The following is a 19,099-nucleotide window of genomic DNA, read 5'->3' as shown; positions in this document are numbered from 1 at the left end:
AGTAAATGTCCAGTGCCCATGGCCTAATGTTTGGATTTTTGCTTTGTTTGCAACTGGATTACAATAAATAAAACAGATTTTCACTTTATAATGCCTGGCAGCTCATTCGCACATTCTTTCTTTTTTGTGCGTCCTGTTGCACTGTCATATTTAAACATGCAGTCAATGACAGATTATTCGGACACCGATAATTCGGACAGGCTTATATTATTTGGACAGTCTCGCGGGACTGCCACCAGCGTGACAGACTTAATGTATAAGGCTGACTAAAATTGCGGACACCTTACAGCGCGTCTTGTGAAAACTTGCACTACAACTGCACGACCGGCACTAATATGGCCACTGAATCGAGCAGAAACAGCGATGTTTTCGTTATGAGACCTTGTCGGCCAAGTCGCCAGCACTCTGTTGAACCTAAGCTAGTGAAGCCTAGTCAATCTAGCAGTCGCCGATGAGAATTTGGCTGCATGCATTGACTGTACTTTTGTCTATCCGAGTGACAGCATGACAATGGTCGAGATACAAGCCGCAGTCTTGTAGCAACACTTTCAGCTCGATTCCATGCCACTAATTTACTGTTCATGGCCAAGTGATCTCGTTGATAATGTGGGTGTGTGTCGCTATGACCAGCGACAAAGCGCGAGAAACCTGAAAAGAAATAGGATAAAAGGCATTGCTAGGAAATGATGGCCCCAGAACGTTAGGCTAAGGGCAAGCATACGTGGGGCAAGATGCAGCAACCTTGGGCCATATTCACGAACAATCACTTTCAAAGGAGACTTCTATTTTTGCAATATTTTGCGTGTCAACCATTGGCAGGTAGCTGCATTTATGCACAGCCTTAAGATAATGTGCCAAGAATGATGTCGCTTGCAGATGCCAACGCGTGTTGCACTACTCACACGAAAGTCAACGTGCTTGGCACTGTGCTAAGAATGTCTTCATTCCTAGATGCTGATGCATATTAAGCTACAGTCACGTAAAATTTAAAGCTGAAAATATGGCAGACCTTTCTTAGGCCTATTTTTGGGTGAATCTGGTATTTTGGATTCTTGATTATTTGGACGTTTAGGCCTTCCTGGCTGAATTAAATTGCTGGTCGAGTTAAATTGCTGGTCGGTGACTGTAAAGGCGGTTTCATTTTTGTGATGGCCCTAGTTCTGTTGCAGTCCCTAACCTTTCACAGTGCCTCTATCCGTACTGGTAGTTGTGTTAGTCTGGCAGCCAAATTACACCTTGCTGTAAACAGTGACTAAAAATATTTGGCTAGAAAAAATTTGTTCAACTTTGCTACACTTTCAGACTGGCATCACCATGCACTGATGGGTTCCGTTACTGCCAGCCCTCGTTCTGCTGCCTTGTCCTACACCCCCCCCCCCCCCGTCCCAACTTTGTCCACTCGACAGTTGGTAACCCTACATGGTGGTGATAGCTGTGAATGACGACGTTCGACAACCTGCGAGAAAATTAGCCGATACCAGAATAGAAAACCAAGTGCATGGCGGCATTTTCATGCGACACAGGCGGACAAGCACTGTGGGGAAGCTGCTGTTGCGGGTACCAGTGCTCGCAACTGCGTGTGCCTCGCACCTTTTCTTGTTTACATAGTATCCAGCGACCGGAAAACATATCATTATTGCATTTTAGTGATATAATGGACACTGGTGCCGAAAGACCATGTTTTCTGGATACATATTAACTGGTAAAGAAGAAGCATAACTGTATTAGGTAATTTTTCGCATTCTCAATTGTGAACGATGGCACCGGAAAATCATACAAAATGAGATCGTATCAATGAGGTTATACTGCATATAATGCAATCACAGGCACAGCTTCAGTTAAAAATTGTGATTGCATCCAATGCTTTCAAAACAAACCACTTACAGTAAAAGCTCATTAATTCATAACTCGTTAATTCGAAATTTTGGATAATTCGAAGTAGCTACCATGGGCCGTTTCAAATGTATTGAAAGCAATATGTAACACATCCTGCTAATTCACACTGAAATCCAAACCGTCATCAATAATTTGAACTCCGCGCCATCGTGGATGGGGAGAGTGCTAGTGCGGGGGAGCATGTTAGTGTGGCCACGCGGGCTGCGCCTGGCCAGGCATGGTCAATGCCTCTTCTGCTAGTCGCTTCTCTCCCGTGAGGTTTCGTACAAAGCTCAAGGGCAATAAAATCGTCGCCGTGCGCCGTATGCTGCATATGCGAGTGACAGCGCAACAGGGTGAGCCGGCACACGCGGCTCAATCTCGTGTGCGTGAGGCGAGTGAGGAAGGCGGGCCGGATGCACACCCTCTTCTGTCGCATGCAAGGCACGTGGGTGAGGTCTAAGGGAGGGAGGGGGGGAGGGAGGGAGGATGTTTTTCTCCAGCGGCTGCTGCTTATGGCGCAGCCATGCGGGCGCCGTATCTTGAAAGCGATTTGCGACGTGGCCAAAGTGCGCGCCTGCGTGGGCCTCATCTTCAAAGCAATCTGAAATGTTCGCATAGTACGCATAGTGCCGGTAGCTATGTATGCGATGAGCTTTCTACATTTTGTTTGCGTTGAAGCGATAGCTGTACGAAGGTCAATTGGCTTGCTGCTACTGACACGATTCCTCACTTTAGCGTTTTTCAGCGAGTTTCTGTGGTCATTGAGCAAGATGTGTTCATGCTTACCTATGCATGCGTGACATCGTACTTGTTAAGTTAGTAAGCGATTGTTTACAAGTTTATACAGCCAAAAAAAAACTACTATCCTTATTTCGCATAGCTATCTACTAATTTGCTATTGTAATCAATGCTTCGCTTTTCAGGCGAAACTGTGACACATTTTTTTCTCCGCGCCACTCGGCGTGCCGAATGCACCGACGATAATTCGGAGCACTGGCAAATGCTTAGAACTATGGACGTTGCTGTTCATGCCAACGTGACGCAGCGTGCGCACATGCTCACGCTACTTCGGGCTATGTACACACCTTATCTGAGCAATTTTTTTCTCAGACTTTCATTTGTTCGAATTTTGTATAATTTGAATTTTTGTAGCATCCCCGCGGAATTCGAATTAACAAGCTTTTACTGTATACAGCCAGCAATCAAGATTACCAAAAGCAGTATGACTTACGCAGGTGCAGATGTGGAAGCAGTAGGTAGACTAAGACTAGGTGGCAGGTTATTGTCCAGCAGTGCCATCACCACTTCATCATGGTTGTTGCTGTAGTACTTCAGGCATTCCTTCAAAGTGCAGGGAAAACAAGAGTGAATGGACATTATATTGAAGTTAAAGTGCTGACTCCAGAATGCACAGATCATTTAATTAATTATTTATAAGACTGATAGCACCCACAGGTTCAAATATCTGGGATGTTAATGTGCGCATTATTGTCTGCGACAGAATCAAACAGGATAGCTCAGTACACAAATGATTACACAAGCGAAGTACACAGGAGTTTTTGCACGCAGTCGCCAAAGCCGGCATTCAACCCGCAACCTCAAGCTCTGCAGCCCAATGCCATAGCCGCTAATCTACCACAGCGGGATAAAGGCTTGGGCAACATTCAAGACAACTAGGTCAGCGCACGGTTTCATCTCCTGGTCGCCTGGCAGCTGATAACCTCGAATAAGCGAGCTGGATAGGTGATAGAGGTGTTGCTGAACAAGTTAACCCTTTATTGACGAGTGTTGCTTACAGGCAACATACAAAAAAAGAAAAATTCTTTCTTGGCGAGTTTCAGTACTGAGTACAACGTTTTTGGTTAAACGTCTTCTGCCAACACCAACTTACAGGCATCAAGCGTCATTTGTCAGTTTGGAGCAGAAATACGGGACGAAGAAGAAGTCTGGCATGTGACTCGCTTTCTTCTGAAAGCACTCTTACAGGAGACAGACCAATGTCAGATCTCCGGCTGCAGTGGTGTCGCACACGTGATGTAAACCAAATGAAATGCGCACCTATGGTTCACATATGATGAGAGCTGCCTATACAAATTCCAAATGAAGCCTTACATGGCTTGCAGTGAATACCACTTCCCAGTTTCCTGCCTGCGGTTTTCCCCCTATTGCTGAAAAAAATTCCTGCAAAATATATATACAGTAATCTCTATTCCCCCAATAACGAAATCACTTTACTCGAAATATTCTATTCAGAATTTCTTCTGGACTCGACCCGAATGTATGCATTTTAAGCCACATTACTCGAAGCGCACGAAGAGCTTGACCCGCTTAGAGCAAAGTGACAAGCGAAGGCATTGCTGCCGCTTGGCGGCAGTGACCCTCTTGCGCATGCAGTCTCAAATTAATACCGCTGACGACTTAAGTCTCATGCGGGCACAGAACAGGCCACAAAAGTACTGAAACCAGGACCGATGATCGCCTAGTAATGGGTACCAAACGAGTGCCGAGCGCTCCCAGCTGTTTACTGCAGTGCAAACGGAAGCTGCCAAACTCCATGGTGTAGCGTGCCTGAATCGTTAATCTCGGTCTCAATCACATCACTGGTGTCACCCGTGATAAAATCCACATGAAAATAAAGTTTTCCCGATGCTTTGCGATGCCAGAAAACCAGTATCTTGGATGCCGAGAAGTGACCAAAAGACTGCGGGCAGACTTGCCTCGTAGCATTCCATGGGGTGTGCTCGATGAGCAGTTTTACCGCTCAAAGAGCAGTTCAGGTACTGAAACGTGCCGAAAAGCACAAAAGAAGTGTCCCTCTGATTATAAGTGCCATGTTCGACATGAAGAGCTACATTAACTGGGAAGACGACTTTGGGGAAGCTGGTCTAGAAATTTGCTCACTGCTTGCCATAATCGGTTGCATCGTAATAAAACACCGCCCTTAGCTTCGTTGCACTTTGGGCAGTGCAAATCGACCGATAACTTGCCAAAAACATGAAAAATACGAGCGTCGCCAGCGGCGAATGAGGCTGTCAACATGGCAGGCCAACGTAAGTTGGTGTTTCCCCAGCGATTTTTTCGAGCTGGTCAAGCTCGATTCGCTCCACCTGACTTTAGACAAACGGTCTAAATGCGTGGTAGCGTCACTGAATTTTGTTCCTAGACATTTGTCAATGGCGCAGACGTGACAGTGCGCGAACACCAACACTCAAACCGTAGAATTAGCACAGTGTCGTCGACAACGGTCCGTCAAAAAACTCCTGTTTTGCAAACTTCATGGCTTCACACCTCGGGAAAAAATTGCTGTGACCATGCAAAGCCCCTACTGCAAAATTGTTCAGTGTTCAAGATTGTGCTGCATACCCCAAATGAGGGACTAATCGTTTTTTGAGCACAACAAACACAGCCTCAGCCATGGCATTTTCAGTGCTTTCCAGTAGACTTCCGTGACCTCCGCATCCCCCCTATAATAGCAGCCACTGCCTTCCTGTGCTCATTCACTATCCAGTCTGCAAGCCATTTGGACGCCAGTCACTCCTCTCACTTGCCTTCATGACAAATCCTTGCCTCTTCACTACCAGTTTCGACGTCACTGCTCCTCCACAGCTGCCCTTTTGGCCTTCCCTCCCAAGCACAATCTTCCACCAACGGGTGCCCTTCCACGGTTCCTGTTTCTTGGTCTCCATAACTCCGATTGCCTTCCTTCTCCTACACGTGAAGCCAAGCCCACCATTGCAAGAACGCACTGACGAGGAAAGTGAGATGCCCTGACAACATCTTGAAGCTTTTGCCTTCTGCGTCACACACCGCATTCAGTCACTTTGGCACCGACGGCGCGTGCGTTTGGATCCGTGCTGCGGGCCATATGATTGTGTGTTATTTGGAGTGCTTTGTTAGGCGTGACTCGCATGTGCTTTTGTGGTCTACAGTGATAAATGGCTCCATCAGTCTCTGGGCGAAACTGTCTTGACATTGGAGCAGAAATTTCTGCTGATAAAAGAAGTGGAAGAAGGCAGCCGGCAGAAAACTGACATTGCGAAGGAATTCGGCATACCACCATCTACTTTATCAATTGTATTGAAAAACAAGGAATCTGTGCTGGATGGCTGTGAAAAGAGCTTTTTGGCGAAGAGAAAGAGGAATCGCGATTCGAAATACCCTGAGGTGGGAGGTGCACTTCTACAGTGGCTGAAGAATGCCAGGAATGCAAATTTCCCCGTACATGTACCAGCACTTACTGTAAAAGCTGAAGCCCTCACCCTCCAAATGGGCCATAAGGACTTCAAGTGCAGCAGCGGCTGGCTTGAGCAGTGCAAGAAACGACTTGGTGTGACCTCAAAGTAGATCGTTGGCGAAAGCGCAGCCATGAACCGTGACACTGTAGACGTATGGTGCCAACATCGGCTCCAAGCTCTACTTAGTATGAAGACAAAGACACCTAAAACCTAGATGAGGCTGCATTTTTCTACAAGATGCTACCAAATTGCACATTCACTACTGGCGGATCCTGATCCGGAGGAAAACATAGCAAGGAGCGTGTCACGGTGCTGTTTAAAGCCAATGCAACAGGCAAGGACAAGTTTCACTTGTTGATACCGGGGAAGGCAGAAAAGCTGCGGTGCTTCTGAAATGCAACTATTCCCAAGGAATGCATCTACAGAAGTAACAAGCGAGCATGGATGACTGCTTCTATTTTTGAAGACTATACACACCTTCTGGATAGACGATTCGACACAAAGAATTGGCAAGTGCTTTTCATAATTGACAATTGTCCGCACGACAGGAAGATCGACAAACTCAAGGCAATTGCTGTGGAATTTTTGCCTGCAAACACAACCGCGGTACTGCAACTAATGGATCAGAGCATCGCTGAGACCACCTGGAAGCTGTATCGCAAAGCTCTTTTGCAGCGCATAGTCACAGCGTATGACGCCAGTAAGAGGCAGAACATTGACTAGCTTGGTGCGATCCATTTGCTGAACTTTTCACAGAGAGAACGCAATTGCACCTTTGAAAGTCGCCAACTGCTTTGAGCACGCCAGCTTTTACCGCACTGTTGTCAGTTACCCTGACAATGACCAGCCTGACGATGACCGGACTTGCTGCAATCTGTACGAGGCTGTTGATAAAATTGCTGGCCAAGAGGTTTAAAACGACTTCGAGGCATTCACATTAGCGCAAGCTTTTGGGCCAGTTGGTGCATGATGAACTTGAAAAAGGGAGTACCAGCGAAACACAAAGGATGCGCACGCAAGGAAGAGGTGTTAGACACGGACGGACGCTGGACATTCGCATTGGCTGATGCTGCTGCTCCCGTCGTCACCCCCACGAAGGATTCGGAAAAAATTGACACTGTTGGTGGCCCCAACGAGGATGAAGAGATGGCAGATGACAAGCCACATAAAGGGCCAACTATGGTGCAAATGCGGGAGTACCTACGCCTGCTGCAAAATAAAGTTGAATACCAGGGTGGCGACCCCCACCTTGTGCAATGCTTGACAAATTAGAGCAAGGGTTGCTTGCGCTCTGTAAAAACTTGAAACAGCCAAAGCTCACTGCCTTTTTTACACCTGAATAAAGTGTCGTTTCAGTGAATACGTTGTATTTTGACTTCCTTGCAGTTGTGGCACAATTAAAGCTCGACTGCTTTAGCTTTTCTCGAGTGGTCGCCTATAATGAATTACCCGCTGATAATGAATTTTTTTTTTGCTGTCCTGCTGACTTCGTCAAAATGAAGGATTACCGTATTTTTTGTTGATTATGCTTATTCTCAATGAGTTTTGCACATTTAGATAGAAAATAAGCAGTTTTTTTCTCTGTATTTATATGTCGCGTCCTTAAAGATTTAAGCTCTTAGACAGATAAAATGGCTATGTTATTGTCTATTGCAATTGGAAGCTGGATTCTCCGATGTCTTACACACCCAGCATATGAATATAGCAGGAAAAATTCACATTGTTTGGACTAACTTCTGGTGTATTCATTCGTAACAGAACAGAATAGTTGAGACAAACATGCTGTCAGAGGCAAGAGAAAAAAAAAGCAACAAGAAATATGTGGTGTCTCTCAAACCTTTAGGAATGCCGGTGAGAGATCTGGGAAGAGTTCTGTCAGGTTTAGCATTTCCGATGATAGTACTGCTGGTGGTTCCCCACCACAAGCCCCTAGCTCTTCTTCTGCTGGACCAGCCTTGCTGGGCTCAGCAGCTGCTGCCATGGCCCCATTAGTGGTTTGGAATGCAGGAACTTTGGCTGTTTGCCTTGGGTTGGTCGCCGCATCCTGCTCGTGGCACAATGGAAAAGAAAACAATGCCCAAATGTTGGTAGAATGCGAGACAATTCAACCAAAATGAAGATGTAACGTGTCTGTGCACTGAATGCACAACAAGCAGTAGGCAAGGAGCTCAAGTCAGTTCCAAGCCTAGGGCTGGTAAGTCATCCATATAACAGAGCTGATGTGAGTAGCAAATGAGGTACAAAATGAAGGCTAGAGAAGGATGCCACTGACCCTTCAAGTGGTCAGTTGAACTGATGTCAAAGGGCAAAAGGACGACAAGACAAAGACACAGATGGGTGTTCAGCTGTCTATTTGATAGTCAGTTCATAGTTAAGCTGTGTCCTTGTGATCTTTTTTTATCACTTTTCTGCAGTTCAGCTGTTAAACTCACTTTAGCTGTGTACCAAGGAGCTCAACTGACTCCAATCAAGCCAATAAATGTACTGGCAGAAAACACAGAATAATGAGAATGAAAGCATGACATAAAACACCTACTAATAACAGGTAGCTAGGTGGGATGCAAGGACCTAATGACTATTTTATGCAGATGCTAGCAGGACAAATCAGTTGCAGAAGAGCGACTGCTTTTCCCCGCTCTTGCCACCTTCCATTTGCCAAGCAGCTCAAATGCCTTTGCTAATGAGTCTAATCCTTGCAAGAAATGCCTTGCAACCAAATCCATGCAACCTAACACATGTAGTGATCAAGAGTAGTTGAACAAGTGGCGTGTCAGATTGGATCCATGCCTTGTTGATCCCTTCAACTTAGCAGGGTGACCATAGAGCGTGAATCGCGATCACTTTCTGTCTCCACCTTCCCGTGAACCTCTGTCCAGTTCAAAACACATGCAATGAATTTCTATTTCCGCTAGCTTTAGGGAATGAGTAAAAGGCACTTTTCTTCCAAGTGAATCACTTTTCATGCGCCACATAGTAGAAACAGGGTGTGTCTTGGTGGCTACCATTTCCATGTTCGTTCAAGAGGCCACTGCCAGAACATAATCTGGCCTTACACTGTTACCACCACTAAAACACATAAAAACAAAAGAAAGAATGGCAGCGCTGTGTGTACATGCCATTGTTTCTTTTGTGTCTCATTGTTGTGCACAGTGCATGTAGAATATATGAAATGGGCCTGCTAAAGACAAAAGCTATGGCATGGATTACGTCTGCAAAGCTTTCTTATCACTACAGAGCAAAACAAAGCAGCTCCCCACCAAACAGAACAGCAGGTCGTCACATTATGATGTTGATTATGGCGGGACGTACTTAGTGCATTTATTGCCTTAGGTGTCAAGCTCAGTCCTAAAGTGTGTGCCACGTTCAGCAAGCTTCCTTCAAAGAAAACCGAAAAACAAAGTGTACTATACAATTACTCTGCAGATACAAATGTGTTTCCTCCAAAAGCGATACCCACTGCACATGTTTGTTGCTTGCAGCTAGCACAGCTAGTGCTGAACTACTATAGCGCCAAACAGACGACACAAGAAGAAGAGACACGGACGAGCGCTCGTCCGTGTCTCTTCTTCTTGTGTCGTCTGTTTGGCGCTATAGTACTTCAGTAATGCACCAACTAGCCCAACAAAAAGTTCAGCTAGTGCTGTTTGCAACACCCAGCCCAAACCCAGTGAGGGAGACATCTAGAACAAGGAACAACTAGAGAGCAAATGGGGTGCTGTCGGACATGCTGAAAGCACAAAACAATGTAAGCCGCTCCCACCACGCAATTGAGACAACCATACCTGGGCATTCAAAAGGTTGCTGGGCGGAGCACTGCCCAGCTCAGTGTAGATGGCGCTGATGCTCTGAAGGACGTAGAGGGTTCGCGTGTTGTCTCTGAGCAGCAAATAGCAGTCAAGGAATGACCCTCACATGCGAGTCAGTTGCACAATGTGCCTCTGTTGTTATGCCAGAATGAAACGAAAACACAAGAAAACAAACCAGAAGATTCATTTCCCTCTCTGCATTCGCCAGTGCGCGTAACACAGCCCAATTCATGCACAGACACTTAGTTCTACACCCGCTACACATTTTGGTGTGTGGTTACGGCAAAACCTAACATATCAATTTCAAATCAAAATTAAATCAAAGGGTCTCTAAAGCAAAGCAGTAAATAAGTTCAGAGTGATGTCTTTTAAAACTCTATACACAAAGTGAAAGCAAAAGCTGCATTGACATGAACACTGACATCAACTTATTTTTGTCGCACCAGTGTCTAATCCTGAAATACCACCCCTCCGTATTTTTTCCTTGAAATGTGGCTAAACATTTTTTCAGAACTTTGCAGCATAAGGGATGTGGGGTCTGAGGTGGGATATCTCACACCGTACTCTTGGGACAAAGGAACGACAACACAGTAGTGCAAACAATCACAAGGGCATTTATTGCACCTTTCATACATCAATGCCTGCTAGCCGAGTTGCTATCCACAAAACATGCCGATGGGCGCGCGACAAATCTAGAAGTCCGACTCACCGCGTCCTCGCGAGCGAATATGTTCGCCCCATGCTGGATCCCAATGCCTGGTCGTTCGCGTGTATAGTCACACGAATCGTGGCGTGTTCGAAGGCGGCCACGCGAGGCGGTCTCGCAGAAGCCTGGGTCGCCGCGCACTCGCGGGAGACGTCCCCGCGGCGCGCCGACCCGCCGGGAAAGAGGGGCGCTGCACGCGCGGCACGTCCGTGATGCTCGCTGTCTCCAACCCAAGAGAGCAAGCGCCTTCCTTTCGGCGCCCAAGTAACCTCGCGGCGTTAGCCGCGCAACACTCGCGCCATCTCTCGGACTGCGCCTGTACCATTCCGACCGCCGCATGTGCGGCGAAGCCGCACTACAGGAGACGCGCTATGCGGGAAAAACATCAGGGGAGGCGCGAGGGTCGCGCATCCCCACAGGGAGCATAAACATAGTAGCACACACTGTTTGACTAAGGCCTTGCATAATACAGGTAGCTGGTGAGAGTGCTAACGGAGGTGTTGAAAAAAAATTTTTTGCAAACAGCACACTTTACACACTAGTGATTGTGCAGAGGTGAAACAAATAGTTTTCCAGTGATAAAAAAAAAAACCTGCTGAATATTTTTCGTTTCTATTGCTACACTGAAACAACAAATTCATTCGATCACTAGACTATCGCGGAGGCAAGAACACAAAACTGCAAGTCTGTAAAAGGATACACATAGAAGTTGTACTGCTCAAACATTCCAATATCTTCTTCGACTGGGTATCGCTGCTGGTAGGAAACTATAAAACTGTAAGGAAGCAAGCAGAATAATGTAAACAACAGTAAAGAGCTTTGTGTAATAAAACTGTTAAAAAACTTCTAGTTAATTTCCTGTTGTTGCCTAACCTACTGATTTTGAAAATTTGCATGGGCAACACCCTGCTTATCGGTGTCGTAACCATCGGGTTGTGCTAATTCCAACTAGTTTTGAGCGCTCGACCAGCCTCGAACCACACAAAGCTTAAGGTCAGAACACACGCAGGTTTGCTAGTGCACGCTCACTTCTGGCCGCTCCTGATTAGACGCCTTGGCAGACCATTGATAGTGGTAGCGCTTCAAAATGCGTGATTTGGATGTGGCTACTATCCATCGGTCAAGCTAGCGAAGGATAAAGCCAGTCTGCACCACGCAGCATTGTCAGAGTGGAGTATACGAGCGCGAGCGCGAGCAGGAGCTCAAGTAATGTCATGCACAAAGCAAACGCTGCATATATGCACTACAGTTGTATGTAGCTGGGGTCTGCTGTGTAGCGTAGGTACCACGGCTGCCGCAGGGTGCCGCGACGAGTCCACTGGCTGAGCGCACTGCGGCTCGCTGAGAACAACTGCACTTGTGTTACATTTGGCACATCATAGGCAGCAAAATCGGATGTAACGGCATCTAAGTTAACATCCAAAATCAAGTTTGAACTGTGTGCCATGGTGACATTCAGTAGGCAGAGCATGGTGGGCCCGCCTCGCCCCACCGTAGCCTTCGCAATGCAAGGCATTGAAGGAGGAGAGGAAGCACTGTGATGGGAATGTTTGACTGCTGATAACTCCACTTCTGCTGAATGCATTGAAGTACTTTGGAGCAACGTATTTCTGAAATAGCCTATTTTAACTTCAAATGCATTTCTCCACTTTGATAAGAAGTGGTTCAGGGCCCCTTTAAACAATATGGAGAAAAAAAAAAGAACACACACACGTCGTTGCTATATTTGGCAGTATTTTGCCCAAATATAGCATGCCTCGAACAAGCATGCACCCAATTTCTATGAGTTCAAAGTAGAAAACTAATCTAGAAACAATATTAGAGCTTCTGAACAAAGTAGAAATCTAATGCGCACGCAATTCTTTGACAAGAAAAATCTAGCATGCCTCCGATACTGGCAATCAAAAAAGGATGGTACCAGCGAAATAAGTATACCTCCACAGAATCTAAATTTGTTTACATCTCATGTCCATTGTCATCATTCTTAGACAGCCGTTTATTGCTGTCTGTGAACTACAACATATCACTTTCCATATGGTCTGCATTAATTATTGACTCTGCAACACTTGCAAATGAGATAGTGGCCCGCCCTTACACTGACCACTTGGCTAGTTCATCCTCTGAAGCATACAATACTCAGGAACACTGAAAACAGTAAACTTGACTTTGCTGCAGCTGGCTTAGCATGCAAAACAATTTATCTTTTGTAATCAAAGAGTGAAGGTGGAATATTGGCCTTGCCATCCTAAACAAGAACCTGCTCTGTCACCATATCGTGATGGCAAGGGCGATGAATAGGGTTGACAACTGTCCCGAATTTTGATGGACAGTACTGACTCTTGAGTAAATGTTCTCACTTGACCCAGGTGCGATGCCCAAATGTGCCAATTTTTGCTTTTTCTCTACTGAATAACAATAAATAAATTGGGGCCCATATGCACAAAAAAGTTCTTGCGCCAGAACTATTCTTAAGAACAGATGCTAGCCAATAGTAATGCTAAACATATCATTAGCGAAAGCACACAACCAATGACAAACAGCACTTGCGAATGAAAAGCTTTGTGCATTTGATTGCAAATTACTTTTTTATAATGCCTGGCATCTCGGTTGCATAGTCCTCTCTTTTGTCTTCTATTGCACTGTAATAAGCATAAAGGTAGTTTTGTTTTTTGTCATGGTTCTAGTTATGTTGTAGACCCTAACCAATCACAGTACCTCAACTATAATGGTAACAAAGGCTAACATAGCCTTTAACCAGGCTACTACTGCACGTTTCTTGACGTAAATTGTGACATGACAGGACTAAAAAAATTTGTGCCACACTGTTGCATTTATGGACCGATGGCTCCTGGCAGTGACAGAGTCAGTCAGTAATCACCAGCAAATTAACCAAAAAATTCAGTCAAATTAAAGTCAAATTAATGAAAATCCACTGCATTTACAATACCCTTCAGAAATTTGAGCCTTCTCTTTTCCTCGTTTTAAAGCTAAAGCTAAAGTTTCCAGCTAGCTTCTAAGAAAGCTTATAGGGCTGATCACATGCTCTGAAGATGATAAAATGGCAAATAAGTACAGTGTGGGTTTGGGTTAGTCGGTAGCTTATAAGCAATAGCAAAAAAATAAAGAAAACTTTGTGGCAGCTATAGCGAGCACTCACTGTTTCTCCGTCAAGCAGTCACAGATGACTTCAAAGAAAGACTCGATGTAGGGAATCTCTTTTCCAGACTGCTTCTCTTGTCTATAAAGCAAAAGAAAATGTGCAAGAACAAACATCACAACAAGTAATAGACTGAGCCTTGTGACCAAGGTATTCTCACTGCAGCTAACACAAAAAATATTTTCTAAGGCTGCTACAGTGGCATTTGTTTAATTGCCTATGCCTGACCAATGAAGAAAGTTTGTGGTCAAGCTGGAGGCATCACATCCACAGGGTCCAATCACCTTAACCACAACCAAGTTGTCTTCTCTTCCACTTTACTCTGTTTCACATTGAGTGATCTTCACTGAGTGACTTGGCTATTTTTGCTACTCCCCGACCTACGCACGGAACATTTCATTAATAGCAGCTGCCAACTAAGCTGTGCAATGTGAGCAGCAGCAAAATTTTTACTGCTACAGTCACTGCATGTGAAACAGCCTCTCAGTTCACTTTCCCCAAAAGCGATGATAAACAGATTTGGCCTACCTCTATGAACAAGCTAACTGTCCAACTGGGTAGGTCACACCTGGCTGCGCCAGCCAGCATAGTGCTTCACAGTGAAAATGCGAAGTGGAGGCACTAGTGTTTTGCATGCCACGCGCAAGCAGCACATAAGTATAAGCACAGCCAAGCATGACACTTCCGAGATTGCAATCTCAGAGGGTGTGCCAGCACAGTTAGCTTTGCCAGTTACACACCACAGCAAAGGAGAGGTGTGATAAGACAAGACAGAAGTGCTGTTTGTGCTTGGCCACCATGTGCATGATTATGCGTGGTGGTGAGAAAGGCCAGCGTTGCTTTACACCATATTTGACGCAGGAATTTAACTGCTCAGCCTAATGAGTGCCGTACCTGGCAGAAAGCAATATGTGTGGTGCACAACAGTCAATATTTTTCACTGTTGAAGACAAATCTAGATTGTTATATCCATTGCCTGGAAAATTTTACTTTGTTACAATGAGGTTTTAAATACATTGATCTCTACGGCATTTCAAGAGGAATTGCATTTAGTTCGACATATCCCGTTTTGTTCCCGTTTTAGGGAGAAGGAGTTATAAAAGGCAGCATACTTCGTTATATAGAGAATTTCGCTATATTGAGGTTTAACTGTACTTCCAATTTAAAACAGAGGTGTCAGACTCGTATTCAGAACGTTTAATATTTACACACCCATAACAAAGCTCCAACTATTTTCAATGCAACATTTTTTGTGTGGTGCCGCCCAAGTGTGCGTGTCTTGCCCTAATGCTACAAGGCTCTTATTGTCAGAGAAACATATAAATGAGGTACTTGTAGTTAGGTGACAAACATGCAGAATACATCTTAAACATGACTATATGGCCAGCATTATAGAACATAAAGTCAATGCACCAACAGAGCCCACGTCATGTCAAAAATATATAAAATACATGGGAGGTATGTTGAAAACTGCCTGTGTAAAGACACGCAAAAGTGCCTGCACGGTACATCCCGACTTACCCAATCTCAATGAGTGGCTGCAGGCAGGATTGCTGAAGCAAGGAGCGGAAGACTTTCAGCACACACAACTTGGCATATGACAGCCGCTTCTTGATCATTGAGAACACCCTGCACGCACACGCACACAGACAAAACAGTGAATTGTCGCTCAAAGACAAACTATTCAATTTTATTTTATTTTTGCATAAGGATAACTGCGCTGAAGAAGAATTCATTGGTAGAACAGCCTACGATAAGGCACAAGAATTTTTGCAGCACGGCGTGTTGTCAGCCCAACTGCAAATGGCGGTGCAGTTGGCCTCATCAGGACAAAAAGTGACCATGGTACGCACTAACCAGGAGGCATAAGTTCATATACTATGGCTTAAATGGCCAGCCAATACATTAGGCTTTATGAAGACTTGGTCAGGAATTTTCTCTAATGTTTCAACCGATAATGTGTTTGAAGTGAGGACATATTCATGAGGTTTGACTGTAAAAGCACAAACACACATGCGAGAAAGTTCCAGCTGGGCACTTTCACTACCACCAGAGCTCAAAGTTTAGTTGCAAACATAATGCTGATAAAGTATCAAAAGAACTGCTTACGGTTCAAAAGACTTCAACCCGTTCCGACGTACAAGCTCCTCTTTCAGTACAGGAAAGGTGGCATCAAAAAACCTTGCTAACCTGCAAACAAAGTGAACCAGCTCAGTTACACAATGCAGTGGTAATGCATGCTAATCCAAATTCTAAGGCAAGTTAAAAGACAACAATTCAAACAAGGAAAACACCTTTCTCTATTCAGTATTTGCAGCAATATACTAAGCAAGGAACTCTGCCAAATCAATCAGCTAGCATCCATCCTCAAAATTTCCACACTGCTCTGCAACCACAGTTAATGCAATGAAACCACTGGCATGCTCTTAAAGGGGCCCTGCAACACCTTTGCTTCAAGACTGAGAATGCACTGGAGTTGGTGCAATGGCCTTCAATGAATACATCGCAACAAATTTTTGCAAAGGACCTAATGGTAATGGAGATATAGAGAGTGCAATGTTTACTTTCCTCATCCATTCTCAATACAATGTTTCTGTCCAGCTGGGGCAACATCGACAGCAACGCCCTGTCTACCGCTCTTATCTTTCCATGGTGAACTTAAGCTAACTTTTCAAGATTGGCATCTGATAAAGGTGCCAGAGAGCAACAAAGGAGTGGTGACATGTGCCATTTTCCCGCTCGCTGGAAAATTGGAGGAGTGTGCATTCGTGTTCTTGTTTGATTTGATTTGATTTGTGCTCAAAAATAACTCATGGTGATGAACAATAGTGTGTACGGGTTGTCGTGCCAGCATCATAGTATAGGAAGCCTCGAAAGAAGCAGGAGAGAGCAAGGAATCTGCTGTGCGAGATTGTGGGCTCCCTGCTGCATGCAGCAGAACAAGATTTGGTTCTGGAAAATCTGTTCTGCAGAAACTCATACGCATTGCCTTTGTAGCTTCGTGCTAAGGCAAGTGGATGACCGACTTTCTTAATATATTGAACTCGGATATTCACGGCACCATTGTCTGCAGACCACCAATGTTTCTTTACCATGTTAAAAAGTGTTTCAGTGCCTTTTTAAAATGCATGCTGGCTTCATGCTGCCTCCTTTGTGAATGAAGCCACTTTCCAGAGGCACGGAACAAAGTGGAAGACTGCTGCTTGTCTCAGATGTTTATAGAATACAGTCACAACAGCTACTAAAACCCTGATAAAAGGGCATTCTCAGTTAGTAAAACTGCTATCCCATAACTAAGAAGTGTCACATGAAGTCTCTGAAGCTCCACCCACTTACAACGTCCCAGTCATCGAGCCAGTGTGGTTATAACAAACAGAATTACGTGTGATACTGTGACAAGACAGCCAGCTGGCATGTAGATTGAGGCACACAAGAAGTATTTCTAGCGCACACGTACGAAGTTTGCAAGAGAGAATGTTAGGCGCAGCAAGTGCTACCTGCGCTCTTCAGGAATGTCAAATTTCATGATTGTTCACACCTTGAACTCTGCATGAGTGCTTGATGTTTCAACATCAAGTGGTGTTCATCAGGTGTTCAACACCAAGGCGAAGCAGGGGATACACACCTTTATGTGTGAACTGTGTAGGCCAAATAAAATCTCGAGGCTCTGTGTCAAGTCAGAAAGATAATTTCTTCTCTGTCTCAAAAAGCTAATGTAAGTGCCTGTATCACTATAAATCTAAATGCAAAACAGAAGAAACTACAATGGCACATTAAAGAACCCCAGGTGGTCGAAATTTTCTTACTACAGCGTGCCTCATAATCATATAGTCATTTTGGCACGTACATTCCCAGAATTTAATTTTCTTTTAAACTAGAAACCACCTACAGATTGTTATTCATAAGTACAAAGTGGTAGCATGATGTAACCAGCATTAGTAGTGTGTTGGATTAGAGGGGCCCTGAACCACTTTTTATCGAAGTGGAGAAAGGTATATGAAGTCAAAATAACATATTTCAGAAATACTTTGCCGCAAGAAAGTACTTCAACGTGTTCAGCAGAAGCAGAGTTATTGGCACTCAAACATGGCCTCCGCTGTGCTCCTGTTCCTTCTGCAATGCCTCATACTGCGAAGGCTATGGCGCAGTGGGGCATACCCAAAGCGATCCGCCTTCTAAATGTCACCGCAGCACGCAGTTCAAATTTCATTTTGGAATTTCATTTTGGAAAGGCGCGCACAGAAAACGTCGCCATCCTGTCGGCGCTTCACACAACAAATTGTGCAGAAATCCTTTTATAAATAAAGAAAGGGTGCAAAAAAGTGCTGCCCTTTTCTGAGCACAGCGCAAAGTGCACTTAGAAAAAAGTTTTCGAAACCTAAGCAACCAACCCAAATAACTGGCAAACACAAGGACACATGCTGCCTGACATCTGACCATAACGAATATTTTTCATATTTTGGGCAAGGTCCAACACATGACCGCTAAGGTTTGAAGGTATCTGTCAACACTTTGTCGTCTTGTGCTGTTGGCGTCCCGTGCTGTCAACGTCCGATGCTATGTTGCCCATGCAAGCATCTGCATTCACAGGCCGGACAGCCTTAGTCATGCAGCACAGGACTACTAGGAAAAAGTATCTCTGCTCAATGTTGTGCAGATATGGCAAATTTTTGGCTTTACTGCATTTAAGTTTTATGGTGAGAGTACAACTGCTCCTCACCTTGGCCCCACATTTTCGAGGGTGAAGATCTTGGCGGCTGTCGGGTAGACGTTGAGAAATGTTGCCAAGGCAGCAGCAATGTCCACTGTATATGTGATACGTTCAAGCAGCTTCCAGAAAGGCATAAGGCACAGCTCTGAAAACTCTGCCTTGCCCTCGTCCAGGCGCCGTGGCATGGCCTCAAAGTCACTGTCATCCTGGGACTGAATGGACTGCTCTGCCCTCTCAAAAGCCTGCAATGTTTGCATGATAAGTACACGAAATGCGGCAGCAGATGCCTTTCATTATCCAAACTGATATTAATGCTGTAATAATGCATGCTTGTTTAATTAAATACATAGATATAATAGACTGACTCCACCATAATGAATGTGAAAGAACCATGGAAAACTATTTGTCTAACAAGGGGCTGCATTCTTAGGAGATCACTTTTGAGGCAGGGGTCAGATGGAGGGTAGCAAAACAGGGTTGTTAACAAAGTGGAGCAAGGGGGGTGGGGGGGGGGGGCAGGTTCTTCTCGATGGATTCACCAGTGCTCTGGCATTAGGGACTTTTAGCGGTGCTACGGAAAGTACGGTACACGGTACGGTAAGTACG

At 44.9% G+C, this 19,099-nt stretch overlaps 1 protein-coding gene across 1 annotated transcript in view; it reads right to left on the bottom strand.

Moving 5' to 3' along the window:
- The window catches only part of LOC135900412 (activating signal cointegrator 1 complex subunit 2), a 67,045-nt gene that overhangs the window by 20,282 nt on the left and 27,664 nt on the right, over positions 1 to 19,099 (bottom strand). Inside the window, exons 7-14 of the mRNA XM_065429907.2 lie at positions 18,503 to 18,735; positions 15,892 to 15,972; positions 15,304 to 15,411; positions 13,783 to 13,863; positions 11,326 to 11,400; positions 9,896 to 9,989; positions 7,951 to 8,157; positions 3,110 to 3,219 (exon numbers count right to left, since the gene is read on the bottom strand). Of these exons, the coding sequence (XP_065285979.1) occupies positions 3,110 to 3,219; positions 7,951 to 8,157; positions 9,896 to 9,989; positions 11,326 to 11,400; positions 13,783 to 13,863; positions 15,304 to 15,411; positions 15,892 to 15,972; positions 18,503 to 18,735 (989 nt within the window). The remainder of the gene's footprint in view (positions 1 to 3,109; positions 3,220 to 7,950; positions 8,158 to 9,895; positions 9,990 to 11,325; positions 11,401 to 13,782; positions 13,864 to 15,303; positions 15,412 to 15,891; positions 15,973 to 18,502; positions 18,736 to 19,099) is intronic.

Source organism: Dermacentor albipictus, chromosome 1 (genome assembly GCF_038994185.2).
Source record: "Dermacentor albipictus isolate Rhodes 1998 colony chromosome 1, USDA_Dalb.pri_finalv2, whole genome shotgun sequence".
Taxonomy (NCBI): domain Eukaryota; kingdom Metazoa; phylum Arthropoda; class Arachnida; order Ixodida; family Ixodidae; genus Dermacentor; species Dermacentor albipictus.
This window is presented reverse-complemented; position numbering and strand designations above follow the sequence as displayed.